General features: G+C 38.0%; 1 protein-coding gene across 7 annotated transcripts in view; it reads right to left on the reverse strand.

Annotated features, from left to right (window-relative positions):
* Positions 1-22543, reverse strand: part of GRIK1 (glutamate ionotropic receptor kainate type subunit 1) — a 391291-nt gene that overhangs the window by 130584 nt on the left and 238164 nt on the right. For all 7 annotated transcript variants that reach the window (XM_012446637.3, XM_012446602.3, XM_012446619.3 and 4 more), the window contains exons 3-4: positions 19863-20120; positions 2445-2626 (exon numbers count right to left, since the gene is read on the reverse strand). In XM_012446637.3, the coding sequence (XP_012302060.1) occupies positions 2445-2626; positions 19863-20120 (440 nt within the window). The remainder of the gene's footprint in view (positions 1-2444; positions 2627-19862; positions 20121-22543) is intronic.

The raw sequence follows: 22543 nt of genomic DNA on the forward strand, positions 1-22543 counted from the left end.
TCCTGAGTAGCTGGGACTACGGGCACGCACCACCATGCCCAGCTAATTTTTGTATTTTTTAGTAGAGACAAGATTTCACCATGTTGACCAGGATGGTCTCGATCTGTTGACCTTGTGATCCACCTGCCTCGGCCTCCCAAAGTGCTGGGATTATAGGCATGAGCTACTGCGCCCGGCCCGGAAAGAGCCACTTTTATCAAAGGAACTTCAAGTCCAAATTTAGTGAAATAGAAGAGAAAGTCTAGCAGCCCTTCTCTACCCCAACTGTACACCATTCTTGCCTATTCCAGACCTGCCCTGGGGAGAGATGTGGCCAGTTATATGAGACAAATGGGTATCTGGCAAAGAGAAGTCTCATCAGCAAATCACTCTCTTAAATGTAACAGAAGTCCTCAGCCTCTGTTACAACAGACTCCTGGGAAGGGATGCTTCTTTGCCTTTTGAGGGTTACACATAAATCTGGGTGCTTTTCTCAGTTCTGACCCACACACTTCATTATGCCCTTTAATGAACTATATTAAAATTCTTAAATGAAGCTTTACCATAAATGACTACTGATTGCATTTATTTACCTTTAAAGTTCTTCAGTTGTTGACACTAGTACAACATGCTTGCTTGCTTTATTGAGAGGTAATTTTAATATATAAAGATTTGTTAATATAACTATAGCATAGAATCAAGTAACAGATACTCTTCTGCCTAACAGGAGTGACAGCATCTCGTGGTGGAGAAAGCACTGGATGTATGACTCTGGCAATGTCATTTTATATCTTGCCAAGTGTGAGAATTAGATATGGTGATGTCTGTGATTGCTTTGAAATGCAATTTTATGTTCCCAACTTTACTTTATTTAATTAATTAATTTTTTGGAATGGTGTCTCTTTCTGTCACCCAGACTGGAGTGCAGGGGTGCCATCTTGGCTCATTGCAAACTCCACCTCCCAGGTTCAAGCGATTCTCCTACCTCACCCTCTCAAGTAGCTGGGATTACAGGTGCCTGCCACCACACCTGGCTATTTTTCTTTGTATTTTTAGTAGGGATGGTTTTTGCCATGTTGACCAACCTGGTCTTGAATTCCTGACCTCAGGTGATCCACCTGCCTCAGCCTCCCAACTCCAACTTTAAGTAGATTTTTTTTTTTACTCTAATCATCCAACAGATAATAGAAACATTTGGTCAACATTTTTAACTGTCGACGTTCAGTGCAATTAAAAATTCAATTCTGAACTCAACGGCTGCATGGAGATGCTCTGCAAGTGTGAGGTGGAGCACCAGAAAGTCAGGCCAGCTGATTATTTGAAGAGAGCTCTTCCTAGTGATTCAAGAATCCACAGTTCTTCATTCATGCAGAGGGGTTTATCTACTTATGAAATTACTAGCCCTTAACTATCAACAACATAGCAACCCCAGACCTTTTAAACAAACGGGTGCAAAAATAGCTTGTGTTATTTTAGATAAAAAGCATTGCCTATGCCACAATAATGACTTAAATATAAAGAGATGGCCAGCAGACCGCATAAATACAGCCTGGCTATTTTTTCTTTCTCCCAAGTTCAATCATCTGATCTTTTATTAATGCTTCTATTTTAAACATCTTGCTAGCCTTTCCAGATGTGCATTACAAGATGTTTAGCAGTACTCACTAATTGCCAGTAGAGTGTCCTGTTTCAAATATGACACCCCAAAATGTCTTCAGTCATTGCCATAAATTTCCAGGGGGCAAAATCACCCTGAGGTGAGAAGCACTAGTCTACGCATACTTTTTTTTTCTAATTCTGAATTTACTTTCTTAAGCATAAGACCAAGTGCTCAGAAATTGTTATTCTATTGTTATTATTCTGAACATTACTAATGTCTTTATTGATATAGGATTTCACAATTTACCAAGTATTTCCACTCAGATTATCTGTGGAGATTAATGCATAGCAGTTTATTATCTGCAACAAATTAGAAGAAAGAGGTATGTTTTCTGTAACTGTCTCTGCATTCCTTTTTACTGTGTTTACAATCCTGCATGTTTGACAGAAGAGGTCTTGCCATGAGGAAGATGTATTTAGGGCAAGTCAGGCATTGTGTAAATGAAATCTGGCATAATCTTTTCAAGAGACATGAGAGAGAGAGAGAGAGAGAGAGAGAGAGAGAGATGTTTAATCACCTTGAAATGATGTCCTTCTCTCATCTTCTGCTGGCAGGAGTCACATACCACCTGGTCCACCCATAGAAACACACATTTACAACTAAACTCTCACATGCAGCTTCGATGAAGCCCCATGAACCCTCTGAGCCCCTTGCCTCTTTAAAGCGTTCTGAAAATTATAATCTTTAGCCTATACTGGACTACTGCAGTTTTATCATGCTGCATTAAGTGAAAACTAGACGGCATTTTTGAAAAATAGAAAATGACACTTCTCCCACACTTCCACCTCCTCCCTAGCCCTCTTACCTGCTTAAGGATTTCAGCGGCTGTTTCATGTGAACAATCAAATATCACGTAGAACTCCTTGCCTTTCTTCATCTCCTTGAGTAACGGCTTGGCATCTTTATTCCCAGAAGGCAGCTGGCGGATTTTGATTTTAATATTATATCTGGAGGGAGCTTTGATGAGCTCTTGTAGACGAATTAGACCTAGAAAATGACATCCAGTCATGAAACAGAGACTGTTCTGTCGATAGTATTGTTTATTGCCATTTATAGTTAAACTCCTTTCAACTCCAAAGTGTACCCAGTGGTCACCTTCCTGAAGGTTACACTCCTGCTCTCCCATTTGTCATTCGTCTTTCTGTGGTGGATTATACTATTTTCCCTTTTGGGTATGTATGGCTTGGAAGCATAATTTTCCTAGGAGCATTTTAAATTTATTTAGAATGCAATTGTCCTTTCAGCTTTCAGCGAATACCTCAAATTTTTAACAAATCAAGCCTGCAACTGTAAAACTTAGTAAACAAAAAGTAGGTTGAAGTTTCCAAAAGTGTTTGATGAAATAGATCACATCTGCTTACTTACAAAGCCAACAGAATGCGAAGATTTCTCTTGGCTGTCAACTTCTCTAAGTCTTTTATTAAGTATTTGTATACAACATACTCTTAATCAGCTAATTAGTTGGGTTGTTTTATATAATCTTTCAGTTCCTGCCATATAAACTATCTGTCAGTGGCTCATTACATTTTCTTGCTAATATATTTGAATGTTAAATTGGAAAATCCTACTTAATTTTTTAAAAAGACCATGGATTTTTCAGAAATTATGATCATGAAAGCAGAAACAATTTAAAAAACATTCTCTATTGGTTATTGCAACAAAACATATATGTCTAACTAGCTTGACGGAGAATGTTTGACTTACCACAGGTGTGGAGCTACTGATCTGCACCGTTTCCTAATATAAGTGCTTTCCAAGGCAAGAAAAGCCACTGTGTAAAAGCCTCCATCTTATTTCCCCCAATGTTAGCAGGTGCTCACTGCACTGCATAATGTTGGCTCTCACTCAAGGACTTCCATCAGTCTGAAAAATTGAAGTTTTCTTTTTTTGGTATGCAGTTCTGTGCCTTCTGGATTTGTTAGCTTTAGATAATCAATAGGGAATATTAAGCTTCATCAGTATTCAATGAAAATTGTGGTATGCTCTGTGCTAGATTCAGCATGGATTTCAGCTACTGCCAAACTTGAGGCATTTTTCTTTTTCTTGTTTTATTTATGTAGCTACTTTTTTTTTTTTTTACTAGAACATACATTTTGTGTGTGTGTGTGTGTGGTTCAAATGAGGAAAGTTTCTCTACCACCATAGTTAGGTTTGATTCTGATATACAATAAATTTATCATGATATTGAACTTCAGAGTTAAGTGTGTAGGGGTGATAGAATGGAAGGGTGGTTGCTGTAGAACCTTATGTAGATTTAGTGCTTACTGTCTGATATGACTTGGCTCTGTGTCCCTACTCAAATCTCCCCCCAATTGCAATCCCCATGTGTCAGGGGAGGAACTTGGTGGGAGGTGATTGGATTATGGGGGTGCATCTCCCTCATGCTAGTTCTCATGATAGTGTGTGACTGCTCCGGAGATTTGATGGTTTAAAAGTATGGCACTCCCCCCTTACCCTCTCTCACTTTTCTGCCACCATGTATGGTGTTTCTTGCTTCCCCTTCCCCTTCTGCCTTGATTGTAAGTTTCTGGAGCCCTCCCCAGCCATGTGGTAGTATGAAACAATTAAACCTCTTTTCTTTATAAATTACTCAGTCTCAGGTAGTTCTTCATAGCAGTGTGAAAATGGGCTAATAAATTAACCTTTTCTCTTTTTACACAAAATTTGAATTGCTAGAATAATAGGCTTCCTGGATTCTTGCTCCTTTTCAAATCAGTCAATGTGGTCGAAGGCCCTTGGGTCCTGATAATCAGTCGCTTGTCGTCTCACTTCCAGAGTCACGTGTCCTGAACTACTGAGGAGCATTAAAAATGAAAGAACATATAGAATGTGGAATCATATATTTGTTATTTGTAATATGTGTTAATCTTTGAGCTAATCCTAGGATGTAACCATTATTACTGTTATTTAAATGAGTAATTCAGGGCCCGGAATAGTTAAGTAACTTACAAAGATAGTTAAGAAGAATTTTGGATTAAAAACTGCTATATGTGAATCCAACACTTAATCTTTTGACGTCACCATCCTGCCTTATAAATACAAGTTGTTGGTGCTGAGGGAACAGATACAGTGTAGGGATTAGGACTTTTTGATGAGATGGGAAAAAAATAGAGACCGCGGGCTGCCTGAATTTCTCTCCTGTTTTCTCTTGTCATCCACCTGCTTTGCAATCACATAGTTTATTTTTTCATAAGAATGACCATAAGGGACGGTTTAATGTGGTCTCTAAATAACATGGGGAAAACATTTAAAAAGGGCATTTCGTGTGCTGCAATGAACTGCTCTCTTGCTCTTTGTTGAATAGAATGTCACATCTTTCCATCATGATGACTTACATATTTATGGGATTTAAAGTTGACATACATTTTCTCACTTCTTTCATTTATTTTTATGGGAGAACATTTGCTGGATGCTCATTAGATGCCAAGCTTCATGTTAAGCCCTGGGGTGCAAGACAACACAACCTGTTTCAAAGCCCTCACAGCCTGTAGGAGAATTTTATCCCATCAGCTCTCTTCAGGTAGATGGGGCATCAATTACCCCTTAACTTTACAGATTATGAGCTAAGGCTGCTGAAGACTGGAGCAACTTGCTCAAGGTTATATAGCTAGTAAGTGGCAGAACCAGGGATTAAGGCAAAATCTACCTTCTGATACCAAATCTAGGGCTCTTTCCTCCAAATCATTGGCCCCTCCCAACTTTTGGATTTCTTGTCAACTGGCTGAATGAAAAACTAATTAACTGACTGATTAACTATATTTATAAATAGCTGTATAAGTAAACAAAAAGAACATTTTAGACCAGCACACAATACTAAATCCTCATTCGGCACACTAGACCATTAATCAACACCACCCCCAAATGTGAACATTAACTTTTACAATTGTTTCATAAAACAAAGTATGTTTTAATACCAATAGAGGAAAAAGGAGAACATCTCAGTCCAAAAGACTGTTTCTAATTGGAATAAATTTATCTTTTACAAAAACTCACTGTTAAACTCCTACTTTTCTCCTTTTGCCAGTATATAGGTAAATTGGCTTCAGAAAGGGGGAGGATCAGCAGATTTAAAGATTAGGGACCAAAACTAGGAGAAGAACAATGAACAGGGAAGAGTGAGTTTTACATTTCTCTTCCTGAGGCAATTGTTTGCTTCAGAAAAGCCTTTCTGCTTTCATTAGCAAATGATGGAGAATTTACAATTCAAAAGGCACAGTAGACAAAATTTAGAGAAAGCTTTCCCTTATATTTGCATTTTGCAACAATCCATCAATCATTTACTTTTCTTTGTAATGAATAGTTAAAAATAATTTTCTAAACAAATAATTACTTCAGAGGAAGGACATCGATTTAGGCACAACACCTAGCTTTGCTAATCCTCCCGTGTTTGGATGCCGCCCTGATGGAGTGACCCAACCCTGTCAGCACTCCAGTTGCAGTGAATGGTAAAGGTGCATGTCACGCTGATAATGTGAATTTTTTTCTGGCCCACTGAGATGATGGGAATTTAAAAATAAAACGTAGATAAGAGAGAGCCAGACAAACTCAACAGAGGGACATTCTACAATAAAACTGACTTGGACCCTCTAAAAATGTCAATGTCATATATGGCAAAAGAAAGCTGAATTGTCTGAATCAAATGAGACGAAAGGGATCTGACAACTGAATGGCATGCATGATCCTGGGACAATTAGCAAATATATATTATTTTTTGCTAATAATAATATTAGCAAATATATATTTCTATATATTTATATAACATTATTATGTTATTGTTAACTTTCCTGTACTTGATCATTGTAGTGTGGTTATAACGAAGAAGGTCCTTCCTAGGAAATTCATGCTAATGTATTTATGGGGAAAAAGGTCAGGATGTCTGCAGCTGACTTTCAAATGGTTCAACAGTGCTACTACTTAGTATTATTTTTATTGTTGTAGGTATTTCTATATTAAAAAAAGATAGAGCATTACAGCAAATGTGGCCAAATGATAAGTGATGAATCTAGGTGAAGGGTGTACAGGAGTTTATTGTACATATCCTTTAACTTTTCTCTAAGTCCAAATCTTTCTAAATAAAAACAGAAAATATACTGCTATAAAATAATATCATAAGAGCCTCTTTCTTCCACTTCTATCCCCAAGAATGAAATTGGAAATGCAACTTTGGTTGAATAAATGCTTTACAGAAAGAAGGCTGTTTTTTTTTTTTTCCACATGAATGTGAGCTAAGCTCTGCATATAGATACAACTTTCAAAAATATCCAAATGGCCAATTCTAAACACTTGCTTTGGCCGCCTGTCTACTCGGTGCACTCGGATGTGACACAGAAAAAAATGCTGATTTGCATGCATATCGTGTGACTCAGGCAACAGGTGGAGCATATGGAGGAGGAAGAAAAAACCCTCTGCGATTTCCAGTGAGCATTTAAAATTTCCCATGCCTTCCTTTTAAGTAATAACAAACTGCTATTTAGATTGCCCCTTTTTATGAAGTTGGCTACATGCCTTATAAATAGCAAAATAAACCTTAGAATATACCTCTGAGGTGAATAGATGTCAGTGCTATTTTACAGTGAGGAAAGTGAGGCATGGTGAGGTTAATTGTTTGGATTGGCCCTGAAAATGGGTCACAAATGCCAGGAATTGGAAGAGACCTTCAGGTCAAACCCCTACTTGATGCATGAGTCCCCTCTACACAGGCACTGCTGAACACCTCTCAGTGTGAGAAATTCTCTACCTTACACCACAGTCCAATCCATTTCTGGTTAGCTTTAGCTATCTTTAATGAGTCTCCATTCAAAAGAAAAGTACCTGGGTTTTCTGGAGTCTTAATCCAATTTCCTGTTTGTGAAACCACAGCAATGCGTTTGATGCCGTAAAAATAAATGTAACAAACCACTGGAACCCAAAGATCAGGTTGTACATTTTAAATGTTAATTTCTTCTCTACTTGAACTTGGAAATATATAAAATGGCATTTCATAAACTTGTGGGCATATTAATATACCCAAATCTAATAGGATTCTTAAGGGAATCTGTGCATCCTCCAGAGCAGAGGAAAAATCAAAACTAAAAAATGAATTACAGACAAATGGGACCTAATCAAACTCCACAGCTTCTGCACGGTGAAAGAAACAGTCAATAGAGTGAATCGGCAACCAACAGAATGGGAAAAAATTTTTGCAGCCTACCCATCTGACAAAGGACTGATATCCAGAATTTACAACGAGCTAAAAAAGATTTACAAGAAAAAAACAAACAAGCCCATTCAAAAATGGGCGAAGGATATGAACAGATACTTTACAAAAGAAGACAAACATGAGGCCAACAAGCATATGAAAAAATGCTCATCATCACTGGTCATCAGAGAAATGCAAATCAAAACTACATTGAGATACCATCTCACGCCAGTTAGAATGGCGATCATTAAAAAATCTGGAGACAACAGATACTGGAGAGGATGTGGAGAAATAGGAACACTTTTACACTGTTGGTGGGAGTGTAAATTAGTTCAACCATTGTGGAAGACAGTGTGGTGATTCCTCAAGGACCTAGAAATAGAAATTCCATTTGACCCAGCAATCCCATTACTGGGCATATATCCAAAGGATTATAAATCGTTCTACTATGAGGACACACGCACACGAATGTTCATTGTAGCACAGTTTACAATAGCAAAGACCTGGAACCAACCCAAATGCCCATCGATGATAGACTGGGACAGGAAAAATGTGGCACATATACACCATGGAATATTATGCAGCCATCAAAAACGATGAGTTCGCGTCCTTTGTAGGGACATGGATGAACCTGGAAACCATCATTCTCAGCAAACTGACACAAGAACACAAAATTAAACATCGTATGTTCTCACTCATAGATGGGTGTTGAACAATGGGAACACATGGACACAGGGAGGGGAACACTATACACTGGGGTCTGTTGGGGGGAGCGGGGAGGGACAGCGGGGGGTGGGGAGTTGGGGAGAGATAGCATGGGGAGAAATGTCACATATAGCTGAAGGGGAGGAAGGCAGCAAATCACACTGCCACGTATGCACCTATGCAACAATCTTGCATGTTTTTCACATGTACCCCAAAACCTAAAATGCAATAAAAAAAAAAAAATTTTAAAAAAATGAATTACCTGGAGAAATGCAATACTTTTAAAGTGCAGACCTTCATACATAGGGTTTCTCAGAAGTGCAACAAAAAAGGCAAGAGGGAGTCTTCCCAAAAGAAAAATTGTGCACCTTAGTTACAGAGGACCTTATAGAAGAATCTAGTCTAAGTATTCAAGAAAGTATATTGCACTCAGCTCCACCAGTATATGTTGATGCTGAATTCTGTTAAGTTTCAACAGTAGATAAAAATAATATCCCTGTCCTGCAATATCTAAAGATTGATTTTCTGGACAGAGTTCTGAGTATTTGAGTAGGGTTCTGGTCAAAGAACTGAGGTGGTAGATATGAAGGGTAGAAAAAAGTGAGTACAGGGAAAAAAAAAAACTATAAGTTTTTTTTTTTTTTTCTTAGTATTAAGTATAAAAAATGTTCCATCCTTGGGCTATTTCAAGAGGAATGGTGGGAGAGCACATAGCAGAAGAAGAGTTTTGGCTATCACAGGTGGCCATAACGGCACAGAGGGGTGAGTGGTGATGGCAGAAGGTGAAAGAGTCACTTATTTGGCACTGACTGTGTATAGCATATCTTGCATTTTAGCTTGAGTACTCATGCCAAAGTGTTGATTTTCTTTGAGTCCAAACTTTGGGCTTCTGTCAAGATTCTTGGTTCTGGAGAGTATATTATTTCTGTTTTCTATGGGAAAATGGAAGGAAATATGATAGATACAGTTTTAAAAACTAAATCAGTACTTAAATACAGCCATAAGAGCAGATATTTTACTTATTGACAGGCTGGTTGGGCACAATTAAATGAGTGAATCATCTATTTAGAACAGTGTACATAGTCAGCACTCAAGAATGTGGTTATTGTTATTTTCATGATTTTCATTTCATGTATGTTTTCTCCCAGGGTTTATTGCTTTTTTCAATCACTGCCCTTGTTAGGGATGCTAATCTCATTTCAAATTAATCCTTACTGTAAAGCTTGGATACTTTATTTGGAGTGATGATAATAACACATTCTTCATTGCAGGCTGCATTTTAGAAATCTCATGGCTGTGATATATTGAGAAAAATGACTTAAGGTAAACAAAGATAAACTTTTCAAGGGTAATGTGTTATAAATTCAATTCTAGAGGCATCCGTCTGGTGCTCATTTTCTTCATGTACTCATCCAGTCCTATCCATAGGCTGAGGACACTCAAATTTGTGTCTTTAGCCCATTCCCATTTTCTAGACTCTAGACTCACATATTAACTGCCTATTCTTACCTTCATTTGGATGTCCAATAGATATCTGAAACTCAAACTTAACATATTAACAACTCATTTTCTGATATCATTCTTATTTCCTTAAACTAGTTCTACCTATAACCTCTACTTCAGGTAATGACAACTCCATCCTTTGGCTCAGGACAAAAAGAGTCATCTTTTATTTCTCTCTTCTTTCTTTCCTAACCTCTACACCCTCAGGATATTATTATTATTATTATTATTATCAGAGTTCATTTTGATTCTTTAATCTACAGGTATGAATTAAACCATAGCCTGCCACACCAATACCATGACATCAATATTTTCTTAGACTGGAGCATGTTCTTCTTGTTTTTATCCTCCATTTAAAAATAAACTTAATATACGGCATTCGTCTTGTGTCTAAGGAATGCAAAGTGTTTTTCTTGACAGTTGATTTCATTGAAACACTGGGCCAAGCTTTGATATTTCAGAGGAATTTGCTGTTGGAGGAAATAAGCTTGCTATCTTCCCTGTTAAACAGGCTAATCTCTGAGGCAACCTGAGATGTCCCAAGTTTCTTAGGTCATTGAGTTCCTTAAATCAAAATAAGTGTCATACAGACCCAAAGGTAGTGCTGGATACTCAAAAAGACATCTTAAAATAGTAGTGAAACTAATAGACAAAATGTATGCAGCTGAGAATATCCATAATGAGTTCTGTACAGTTTCCTCAAAGACCCTACAATGTTTGAGCAGTCATTCAAACACAGCCCGATGTTAACACACAAATGGAGATAAAGGAAAGAGGACATGGTCATACATAATAAAAACTTTTAACTGGAAACAAATTCAAATATCCCCTAGGATATCATGCCAGCTCTACATTAAAAATGTTTCCAGAACCTGAGCATATCTTACTCCTCTGCTGTATGGCCTCCATCTCTTCCCTTGGTTTCTATAGGAGCCATCCGGCAGGTGGCCATGTTTCCACCTTTGCCTCTCTGGAGTGTGCAGTGATCCTTTTACTCCTACTACTCTTCAACAGTAGTCCTTCCTCATCCGAGGTCTTACTTTCCATGGTTTTAGCAACCCACGGTCAATAGTAGTCTAAAAATATTAAATGGAAAATTCCAGAAATAAACCGTTTGTAAGTTTTCAATTGCATGTCCTTCTGAATAGCATGATGAAGTCCTGTACCATCCTGCTCTATCCGCATGGGATGTGAATCATTTCATCATTATTGTTATTGGTCTCTTATTGTGCCTAACTTATAAATTAAACTTTATCATAGGTATTATTCATACAAGTGCTATATATACAAACTTAGAACAAGTATGCATGTATAGAAATAAACATATCAGGCCGGATGCAATGGCTCACACCTGTAATCCCAGTACATTGGGAGGCCAAGGCGGGTAAATCACGAGGTCAGAAGTTCAAGACCAGCCTGGCCGACATGGTGAAACCCTGTCTTTACTAAAAATATAAAAATTAGCCAGGCGTGGTGCCAAGCGCCTGTAATCCCGGCTACTGTGGAGGCTGGGGCAGAAGAATTGTTGAACCTGGGAGGTGGAAGATGCAGTGAGCCGAGACTGAGCCACTGCACTCCAGCCTGGGTGACAGAGCAAGACTCCATTTCAAAATAAAATAAAATTAAAAATAAACATAGCATATATAGAGTTCAGTAATATCCGTGGTTTCAGGCATCCACTGGAGGTCTTGGAATGTATCCCTTTAGGATGGTAGAGACTACTGTAGAATGTTAGTCTGATCTTACCCCTCCTCTGCTCAGAATTCTTTCACGGCTTCCCATTCCAGGCAGAGCACATGCTTCTCCAGTGGTTTACAAAGCCCTCCATGACCTACAAGACCCTCCTCTCCAAACATCTCTTCTCTCTCCCTGCCCCTCTTACTCGGATCCATCCACCCTGGCCTCCTTGCTGTTGCTCTGACATATGAGGCATACTCTAACCTTAGACATTAGCTGTTCTCTCTGCCTATAACCATCTTCTCTATCACAGTATGTGGTTCACTTCCTCAGCTCCTTGCAGCCTTTGCTCAAACCTCATCTGTGCAATGTGACATGACCTTTAATTCTGCAAACCACATGTCTGGCTTCCAGATTCCCTTCAATCTGCTCTACTTCTTCTTTCTTCCACAGCAGTCACCACCGTTCAACAATTATAATCATTTTATATAGAATGAAAAGATGGTTTATTATTCCCATAGAACCTAAGTTCCTTGAAGTTAGTGGGTTCTGTCTGTTTTATTCACTAATGTATTCCATGTGCTTAGAACAATGCCTGGTACCAATATTTATTGGTGTGTCCAATAAATATTTGTGGAATGACAGAATCTGACAGCATTAGCAAAGGTGAAGAAACACATGATCTACCAGGGTGGCATCACTATGGGACAGTGCACTGGCAATTAGGGTTTTAGAAAAGCAATTTATCCAAAGTTGGGAATAACTTTAGGTGCCTTCCAAGGTAACCTCTTGGGTACTGCAGGAATCCTTATCAGGACCTACCTATGACAGAATGTCCCAAGCCTGGGCTTGAACTCTTCCAGGTCAGGGTGTTAAATATTTTTGGAAGAGATGCATTTCATCGCCTGAGAGATATAGTGATTAAAAGTTTATTCTTTCAGTGATGCTAAAAAGCTACTTCCCTGAATCCTTTACCTACTTTGTCTGAAAGCACAGAGGACTAGTTAAAGCCTCTTATTTCATGACCCTTTAGATATCTATCGACAGTACCATTAACGTCTATGTCCTTATTTTTTTCCTTTGCAGTCTAAACATGTGAGTTACTTTAGCCTTACTCATGTATTCTGTAAATGAATATTCTCAATGTCCACATACTTATAATGAAGTAAGGGCTGGCATCGTTGTGAATTTTGGGAGGCAGGCTTATCCATAGGTTAATTTTGGAACAGGAAAATTCCTACTTGAAGCACCCTGTTTCTTCTTTTGCTTGCGTATTTTTTGTCTAAATATTTAGCTTAAGGGTGTCTATAATAAGAATTCAAGATATTATCCTTCAACTTGTTCAATAAATAATGCTGGATAACTTGTGAGCCATATGTAGAAGAATAAAGCAGGACCCTTTTCTTTCAGCATATACAACAATTAACTCAAGATGGATTAAAGATTTCAGTGTAAGACCTCAAACTACAAAAATCCTAGAAGAAAACCTAAGGAATACTATTCTGTACATTGTCTTTGGCAAAGAAGTCATGACTAAGTTCTCAAGAGAAATTGCAACAAAAACAAACATTGACAAGTGGGACTTAATTAAACTAAAGAGCTTCTGCACAGCAAGAGAAATTATCACCAGAGTAAACACACAACCTACAAAATGGGAGAAAATGTGTGCAAACTATGCATCCAACAAAGGTCCCATATTCATAATTTATAAAGAACTTAAATCAACAAACAAAAAACAAATAACCCCATTAAAAAGTGGGCAGAAGACAGACACTTTTCAAAAGAAGACACACAAGCAGCCAACGAACATATGAAAAAGTGCTCATCATCACAGATCATCAGAGAAATGCAAATAAAAACCACAGCAAGACACCGTCTCACACCAGTCACAATGGCTATTATTAAAAAGTTAAAAGACAACAGGTGTTGGTGAGACTGTGGTGAAAAGGGAACACTTTTATACTGTTGGTGGGAATTTAAACTAGTTCAGCCACCGTGGGAAGCAGTTTGGAGATTTCTCAAAGAACTTAAAACAGAACTGCCATTTGGCCCAGGAATCTCATTACTGGGTATATATCTGAAAGAAAATAATTCTCCCAAAAAATGCACACACTCATATGTTCATTACTGCATTATTCACAATAGCAAAGGCATGGAATCAACCTAGATGCCCATCCATGGTGGATTGGATAAAGAAAATGTGGTACATATACACCACGGAATACTATGTTGCTGTAAAAAAAAAATCTCAGGTCCTTTGCAGCAACATGGATGCAGCTGGAGGCCATTATCCTAACTGAATTAACACAGGAACAGAAAAAGAAATACCACTTGATCTTATAAGTGAAAGCTAAACATTGGGTACACATGGATGTAAAGATGGGAACAACAGACGCTGGGGACTGCTGGAGGAGGGAGAGAGGGAGGCAGGCAGGGGCTGAAAAACTATCTATTAGTAACTACCTGTGCTCACTCAGTACCTGGGTGACAGGATCATTCATACTCCAAACCTCGACATCATGCAATATACCCACACAACAAACCTGCATATGTATCCTTTAATCTAAAATAAAAGCTGAAATTATTACACGTTGTCCTTTTAGCTATTTACATATGCAAATCCTCCATGATATGAAAGACTTAATGGTGGGGTTCAGCCCAGTGCTATCAGGAGAGAGTTATTTTGGCAGGGCCTTTGCACTGGCTGTCCCCTCTGCCTGATGTCCGAAATGCTCTCCCCCAGGTATCTACATGATTTATTTTTTTATCCTCTTTAAATTTTTACTCAAATGTTATTTTCTAGAGAACTTCCTGGGTATTCTTACATAAAATTGCATCCCCCACTTCTACTGCCAGTCTCCCAAATATCATTTGCTGCTTTATTTTTCTTCATAACATGTACTACTATCTATCACACTAAATATTTAGTATATATTTTGTTCATTAGAGAAATAGTCTGTGGATTCCATGAAGTTGGAGATATTTTTGTGTGTGGTTTATCCTCAGTACTTAGGATAATGCCTGGCAGTAAATGTCAATGAAAAAGAGGAATGTATCACATCATATCGATCTGTCTATCCATCCATCCATCCATCCATCCATCCATCTACCATTCATTATTTACTTATCTATTTATTATCTATCTAATTGATCATCTACCTATCATCTATCTAATCTATCATATACCTTTTTATATCTATCTAATATATCATTTACCTAACAGCTATTAGGTTGGTGTAAAAGCAATTGCAGTTTTGGTCATTAAACAGCAAGACCCAATTACTTTTGCACCAACCTAATATCTACCTATCATGATCTATTTTTTATCATCTCTCTCTCCTCTATCATTTATTTACCTACCATTCATCATTTATCTACTTATCTATCGTCTATCATCTACCTATCACCTATTAATATCTATCTGTGCATCATCTACCTATCATGATCTATTATCTCTCTATCTACTATCTATGTGTCTATTTATCTATCTGCCTACGTGTTTATCTGCTTGTCTGTCTTCCTGACTGCCCATCTAATATCTAGAAGAATATACACTAAGACATAATCTGATAGTTTTTCTGGATGTTTTTGTTTATGTCCTTACACTTTTAATTTTAACATTTTCTAAAGAAAGTAATCTTCTTTGTATAACTATATAAAAATAAAACTTTCAAACAGTGGATTGCAGAAGCCATTTGGATCTCAGGAAAGGGCAGCCATAGTACAGGGTATGCAGATATGTGCTGTCTTGACTATATTCCCAAGGATTTCAGAAAATATCACGTGAACCAACTGTACATAAACTTCGATCCAGTTTAGTTAAGGACAAGTTAGAGTAGAGAAGAGAGACAGGCAGAACTATAAAGTAGGCTTTTCTGTCATTCACAAAATAAAAGCTAAGCAGAACGAGTATATTTTTTTCATGTTTTGCCACTGAAATTTGAATTAGCACTTGCTTGTTTGGATTCAGCCCTCTCTGCCCACTGTGTAGGTAATCGCCTAACCAAGCATAAGAAAACACTTTGAAATCCCACACTCTCTGGCATACAATATTCAATGCTTTTGTTGTCTTTTAAGAGAGCCAACCTTAAAATGTGCTGTGATCAGTTTAAAGCAAGAAACAACATTTTAAGTCATTCTTAGCCATTAACACTGTTGGGGCTCAGAACCTGATACCCCAAAATATGACACCTTGGCGTGCTGAGTGCTTTGAACTGGAAAAGATTGCAAAGGTCTCAGAAACAATGTCTTTCTGGCCTTCTCCTGACCCCTATATCCTGCCCCTGTTAATCCCCTGAAGTGAGACATAGAAAGTAGAATTTCCCTTCTCTGAGTGGAGCATAGAAACTAGAACTCCTCTCCCCCAAAGCAAGCTGCAGAATCTGAAAGATCATTCTCTTTTCCCTTGAAGACTCTTATTTCACAGGGGTCCTTCCCCATACCCAGGAGGAAGGAATACTCCACAGTGAGGCTAAGAAGAATGCACAGACAGGCCTTGTTGGGCTTCCCCCCTCAACCTATTACCACTAGATTCTAACATTTTGTCCAATCGTATTTCTACATTTTGCTCATTCTTCATTGAATCTAAGCATCAAAATAGACAGTTTCCCCTAGGTCTTCGATCTTCATCTCTGAAGCCTTCCGAGTCATGTAAAACTTTAATTAAACAAATTTGCTATGATTTTCTCTTGCTAACCTGTCTTTTGTTATACGAGTGTCAGTTGTGATCGTTAGGATGGGTGAGGAAAGGTATCGGTTCCCCCAACACCTCTTTGAAAACTGGTTTATCCAATGAACCAGAATGTCATCTGACAAATACCAGAGATAATGAGAAAAATGACTGACAAGTATTGATGAGGAAGCCAGGAGGGAAAGTGAAGTGAAAGAAGAGCATGAAAACCTAGACACCAAAATGAAGGAGATGTAGATGTGGGCTGAACCCACTTCACATGTGTACAAAATTACAATTTTAGTTTTTAGCTCCATGGTTTATCTTTTAAGACTGTAGCAGGGTGAACTGGAGCCAAAAGGCCAAACCTAACCCAGCATATATTTTTGCAAATAAAGGTTTACTGGAACACACGAGGTCCATTCATTTACATATTGTCCCTGTGCTTGCTTGCTACTTTGTCAGAGTGCAGTGGTTTTGACCAAGACCCCATGGCCATAAAGCCCCAGCACTTGGCTCTTCACAGAAAAAGTTTGCTGATTCCTGTTCTTCAGTAGTGGCTGTGGGTGCATTTCCCTGAGGTTGGCCTTGGGATGGCAGAAACTGCTGAATATACCACACGCTGCAATTGAGGCTTAGCTTCTTAGCTCTTTTTGCTGTGTGTGAAATGATAGAAGCCAGGCTTTCACCAGGGTCTAATGAATCAGAGGGGATGTCCAATTGGCAGCAATTTCTCATTGCCTGGGGTCACCTCTGGATGTGGGAATCAGAGACAAGTAGGTGACTAACGGGAAGGACATCCAGGAAAGAGAAGAGAAATGAGGCAAGACGAAACTTTACTCTTCCTAACAGTTCTCCAGAGTCTTTCAACATTTTAGCTTCTAGAGGACAGAATTCTGCTTGCTAGTATTTAGTGAATTGAATTTTGTCCTTAGAGACGTGCACACTGCTCCCATGGACTTCAATGGGAGTAATGGGTCATTTGGTCCCGCGACATCTGTGCTGGCTTCAGGCTATTTAACAAACTCCTAAACAAATCCCAATAAAGTGCTCTTTAATGGGTACTTAATTCTGGTGTAGGGCGCTAAGCACACCTAAATCCTTTCTTTTCCTTCAGGTTTACTAAGTTTCCTTCTTTTTATGGTGTGATAATTACTGCAAGCAAGAACCCTGAGTCAAGCAGTATTAAACCCACTCAGAGTCACAAGGCTTCTGCTTTTATTGATCTCAGTTGACCTGTTTATTCTTTGGGTTCCAATTTAATGGCTCAATTGATTGTTCATTTACATTTTTAATGTCTTTGTGGGTGAAAATCATTTTAACGTAAATCATCTCTCACTAAATGAGCGACATGAAATCATTTTGGATTTTCAATTTCAACAAGTATTTATTGAGTCACTGAGCACAGGTGAACTTGACAAAGATGAAAAGGACATTTCAGTTTCTTGTAGAAGATGATAGAAAGGATAGTTTGGTTTTTGCTTTGCAAAATGGATGTCATATATGTGTGGCTCACCTGAAGTCAGAGAGTGGTTAGAATATCAATTTTTCCTTCATTTATTTTCTAATTTTATTTTGTCTAAATACAATTTGAAACCTACAGTGCCTACATCTTTAGTTGAACACTTTCTTAAATTAAATCCAGGAGTTTCAATATTATTCATTGATATGTTTTCCTTTAGGATGATCTGGCTTTGCTTTAGAAATGGTGAGAGGTGATTATACTACAGAGAACACAACATAATGAGATATAACCTGATTTTGAGCTCACAAAACTTTCTGTTTAACAGAAGTAGGCAACTTGTGAGATCTAACCGCAATTATGTTTACAACATGATATTCTACTTCAAAGCCCTTTAAAATATGTGTGTGGATTTGATTAGATAATGATTTCTTCCTTCACAGCAAGCAGGTAAAGGTCTAAAAATATGGCTGCTTGTGGCTCATTCTTCTTGGTAGGACTGTTTTGAATACAATATTTATAAAGTATATATGCCAGTGACTTAGAATCTTCACTTCTTTTTAAAATGAGTTGAGCCATAGAAAATACATAAGTGCATATTTCCAACCACACTCGTCACTTTTATCTGACAATATAAAGGAACCAGAGTTTACCACCAAATAGAGGAGGCACATATTCATCCTTTGAGGAATAGTAAGTGCCAGTGCTTGGTGAAGGGCAGTGAGAAACAAAACCGTATTTGACAGTGCTTCACTTTACTAATTTTCACTTGCAATTTTCGTAGTTTTATTACCAAATGTGTAGATCAAAGAAGACAACTAATTTTGACTCTTGGAGAAAAAAAATTTAGACAATCAATGGTATTATTCTATCCATGTGGAATTACTAACCTCTTTCCTCTATGTCAGGCTGTGACAGATGGCAGATTATAAACATAAGTAACATAAAATTCTGATGTTTGGAAATTTCCATTCTTACAGACATGTAAACAGATACTTGAAATATAACTTGGGATACGATGTTTTTGCTTCCAAAGTGCTAGTGAACCCTCTGATAGTCTCAGAGAGCTTTAAAGAAGAGGGAAATTTGCATGCGGTCATGGAGAATGAGGGAGTTCACCACTGTGAAGGTCGTGCAGAGGATCATCCAAAGTGAGGTGCCAGCCTCAGAAAACAGGAGTCAGGAGAACGTGGGGATATTGAAAAAAGGATAGACTCTTCATCATAGCTCATGTGAGAGTATAGGCAGTGAGGGAAGCTAGGGCCTGGGCTAATGAAAATGAAAATGGCTGGATGATGAAGAGTTTTGAATTAGAAGAAATTCAACTTTATTATGTGGACAGTGGAGGGTTACTGCCCAACTTTAAATAAAAAGGGGCCTGAATGTTGAAAAATTCTGGACTATAAGCAGAAAGCAGAGGGGAGGTGCCAGTACAATAAACTTCAAATGGGGGCAGGTCAGAGAAAGTGGCTGACGAGGACTGGCATCCAAGCAGCCATATTTTCATCCTGCACCCTAAATAAGCATGCGGAGCAATGCAAGCTTTATTAAGCACCCATCACTGGGGGTTCATAGTCCCTTTCCCACGAAAACAACCTCTAAATGAATTTCTCTTTGTTAACCTACATTGGAAATGTTTCTAAACATTTACATGGCTACTTATCAAGTTGGAATCATATTCCATGGTCATTTTCAATTGTGGTCATAGTCTTATCAGAGCTGGAAAAATGAAAACACATGTTTAATATTGTGATTGGATTATAATATATGTTGATAAGGTGATATTTCTTTTTTTAAAAAAGTTTCCCCAGATTTGATGATAAAAGAATCATTAGAAAGGATCAATAAACAAAAAGAAATGTGAATTATGTACACATGCATTGTTAAATTACTTTAGAATATTCAGTTAGCTTTACATAAGAGAGCACGTTTATGTGCTCCGCCTGATGAGTTTAATGCCTATTCGATACTTTCGTTCTCTTTGTTCAGAGCAGACACGGCCAGGTGAGGTCTTGTGTGAGTCCCATACCTGTGCTGTCTTCATACACCACCGTCACTGTTTTCCAGTTGTAGTAGAGGACCAGATCCAGGATCGCCCTGCTGATAGCTGCATAATCTGGGTAAAGGTTGATGTAAAACAAATCTTTGTTGTCCACCGAGGGGTGTTTCCAACGGGTCTGTATGTGCGGAACTTCAAGAGCATTGCAAATAGACTGCACGGCACTGACGGAGGAGCTATGGGAAGGGCCAAAGAGAGCAGCCACACCAAGAGCCAGCTGGTCACATGCTGATGCCCAAGGACAAGGGGAGGATGGGGAGGGAGGGCAAGGAAAGGGGGAGAGAAAAAGAGAGTCCTATGAATTTAATTGTTCTCTTTCACGATTCCTCTTTTCAATGCAACTATTGAAAAATCTTTTCCAATCTCTGTCTATAGATTGAGGAACTATGCTTGGTCCAACTTCCAACTTTCTTGAGCTACTAATATACTGATAGATGTAAACTTAGAACTGATTAGCAATATACCACAAGGCCAATTCGCTGCTGGTTTCGCTTTATTACCTTTAATTAGATGGAGTCTAAATCCGTTGCTTGGTGTGGTGTTACCTGAAAGCACTCCTAGTTACCAAGAAGCCCTTTGCCAAGTGAACGCTGTATGAATTAAGTTCCGTCATGCAGCAGGGTGGCAATGAAAATATTAATGTGGTTACAAAATTCAGAAGAAAGAGCCTCTGGGTAACTACACAGTGCTTTAGCTCCTATCTTTCCAAAACTCACAAAGAAGTTCCAGGTTAATGAAGTACTGCTAAAGAATGTTCATAAGCAGTGCTGATGTCTGATCAATTTTAAAATAATGAAATAGCATAGCTTAAAAAGATCTTAGAAGACATTTGGTCCAACTCTCTCATTTCATAGACAATGGAGAGAGTTGTGGCCACTGGACAGGAGCTTTGGTTCAAGGTCAGCCTCTTTCTACCCCAGTGTCAGAAATCAAGTCAATATCTATTGAAAAATTTGCTTATAACATAAGTGTATTTTTCTCATTATGATATTATAAGGATAAAAAGACCCTGTGATTAATCCTATCATTTTGGAATAATATCTATTAATATTTGGGAAAATTAGAATCATTATATAAATAAAGTTTGATGCATTGCTTTCTTTAAAGCTATAGCATGTCTTTTTTTCAGTTATTACAAATTCTTTAAAGTATGTTTTTAGTGTCTGTAGAATAGACCATTCCATGGGTATGTCATCATTTATTTAAGCATTCCTACAATACTAAACATTTGGCTCATGCTTGTAATCCCAGCACTTCGGGTGGCTGAGAGGGGAAGATCACTTGAGGTCAAGAGTTCGAGACCTGCCTGGCCATCATGGTGAAACCCCATCTCTACTAAAAATATAAAAATTAGCCAGATGCGGTGGTGTGCACCTGTAGTCCCAATTATTTGGGGGGCTGAGACACAAGAATCGCTTGAACCCAGGAGGCAGAGGTTGCAGTGAACAGAGAGTGCCACTGCACTCCAGCCAGGGTGACAAAGCGAGACTCTGTTTCAAAAAACAAACAAACAACCCCCCCAAAACATTTAAGCTGCTCCTAATTTTTGGCTATTATAAGTAATATTGTAACACCTTAGTTCTTATGTTTTTCTCTACATCTTATGCTACTTTCTAAGAGTAGATTTCCAGAAGTTAAATTACCAGCTGTAATTAAGGGGTACAGGTAGTTTAAAGACATTGGAAATACATTAACCAAATTCCCTTCCAGAAAGCTTGAGGCAGTTTGCCCTCTACCACCATGTAAAATAGTGCCTATTAATCTTACGCTGGTAGGAATTAAATAAAAGCTTAAACACATTTTCCAATTTATATTTTAATTCTACAAATTTAGAACTGTCATCAGATAATTAAATATCAAATTAGCTAAATTAATAAAGGAAACTGTATTAAATTTTATAATCATATTCTACAAATAAAAATAGTTAGAAAAATGATATGGATCTGTAGTTACCTGATATAGTTCAGAAAGAATAACTGATACAACATTGACAGCTATATTGCAGGTATCTAAGGAACAGCAAATGTTTACAAGGAAAACTTTCTTCTACCGTGCTCTGTGGTAGTGAATTAGTGCATGAACTATGAAGATGTACAGTTTTGTGCCTTATGTGCTGGAAGTATAAATTGTCATTGTCTTCAGAAGCTTATTTTCTGGTTATGTTTTCATTGGTTAGCCAAATAAAATGAGAGTATGGGAATGTGTAAACTGTTGTTCTATGTAGCGTAAGAAATGGATTGAGATTCCTGTTAATATTTAGATCTTAGATACTAATATTACTTGACAGAAAATCAATCCTTTTGAGTTCTGTTTGCCAGCAAATTACCAGTTTTAAGAAGCTTTGGAGTGTTTAATTGACAAGTATGCCAGGTACTTCAGATCACAAGAAAGCTTACCATTTTTATGTGGCTTAGAGTTTCATTGCTAAATGTGGTTGGCTTTCTATGGTATTTGCTTAGCAATGTATATAAGTGTCTGTGTCTGTGTAGGGGTGTGTGTGTATGTGTCTGTGTGTGTAGGAGAGAGAGATGAGAGAAAGAAAGGAAAATGATACATCTGTCTTTACATTGTAGAGATAATTTATGTGAGGATGGCTTGCAAACTTTAAAATGCTGCATAAATATACAGTTTTATTATTTGTCCATAGACAA

The sequence above is a fragment of the Aotus nancymaae genome, unplaced genomic scaffold (genome assembly GCF_030222135.1).
Source record: "Aotus nancymaae isolate 86718 unplaced genomic scaffold, 86718_ANA_hifiasm-v0.15.2.pri h1tg000022l_1, whole genome shotgun sequence".
NCBI lineage: Eukaryota > Metazoa > Chordata > Mammalia > Primates > Aotidae > Aotus > Aotus nancymaae.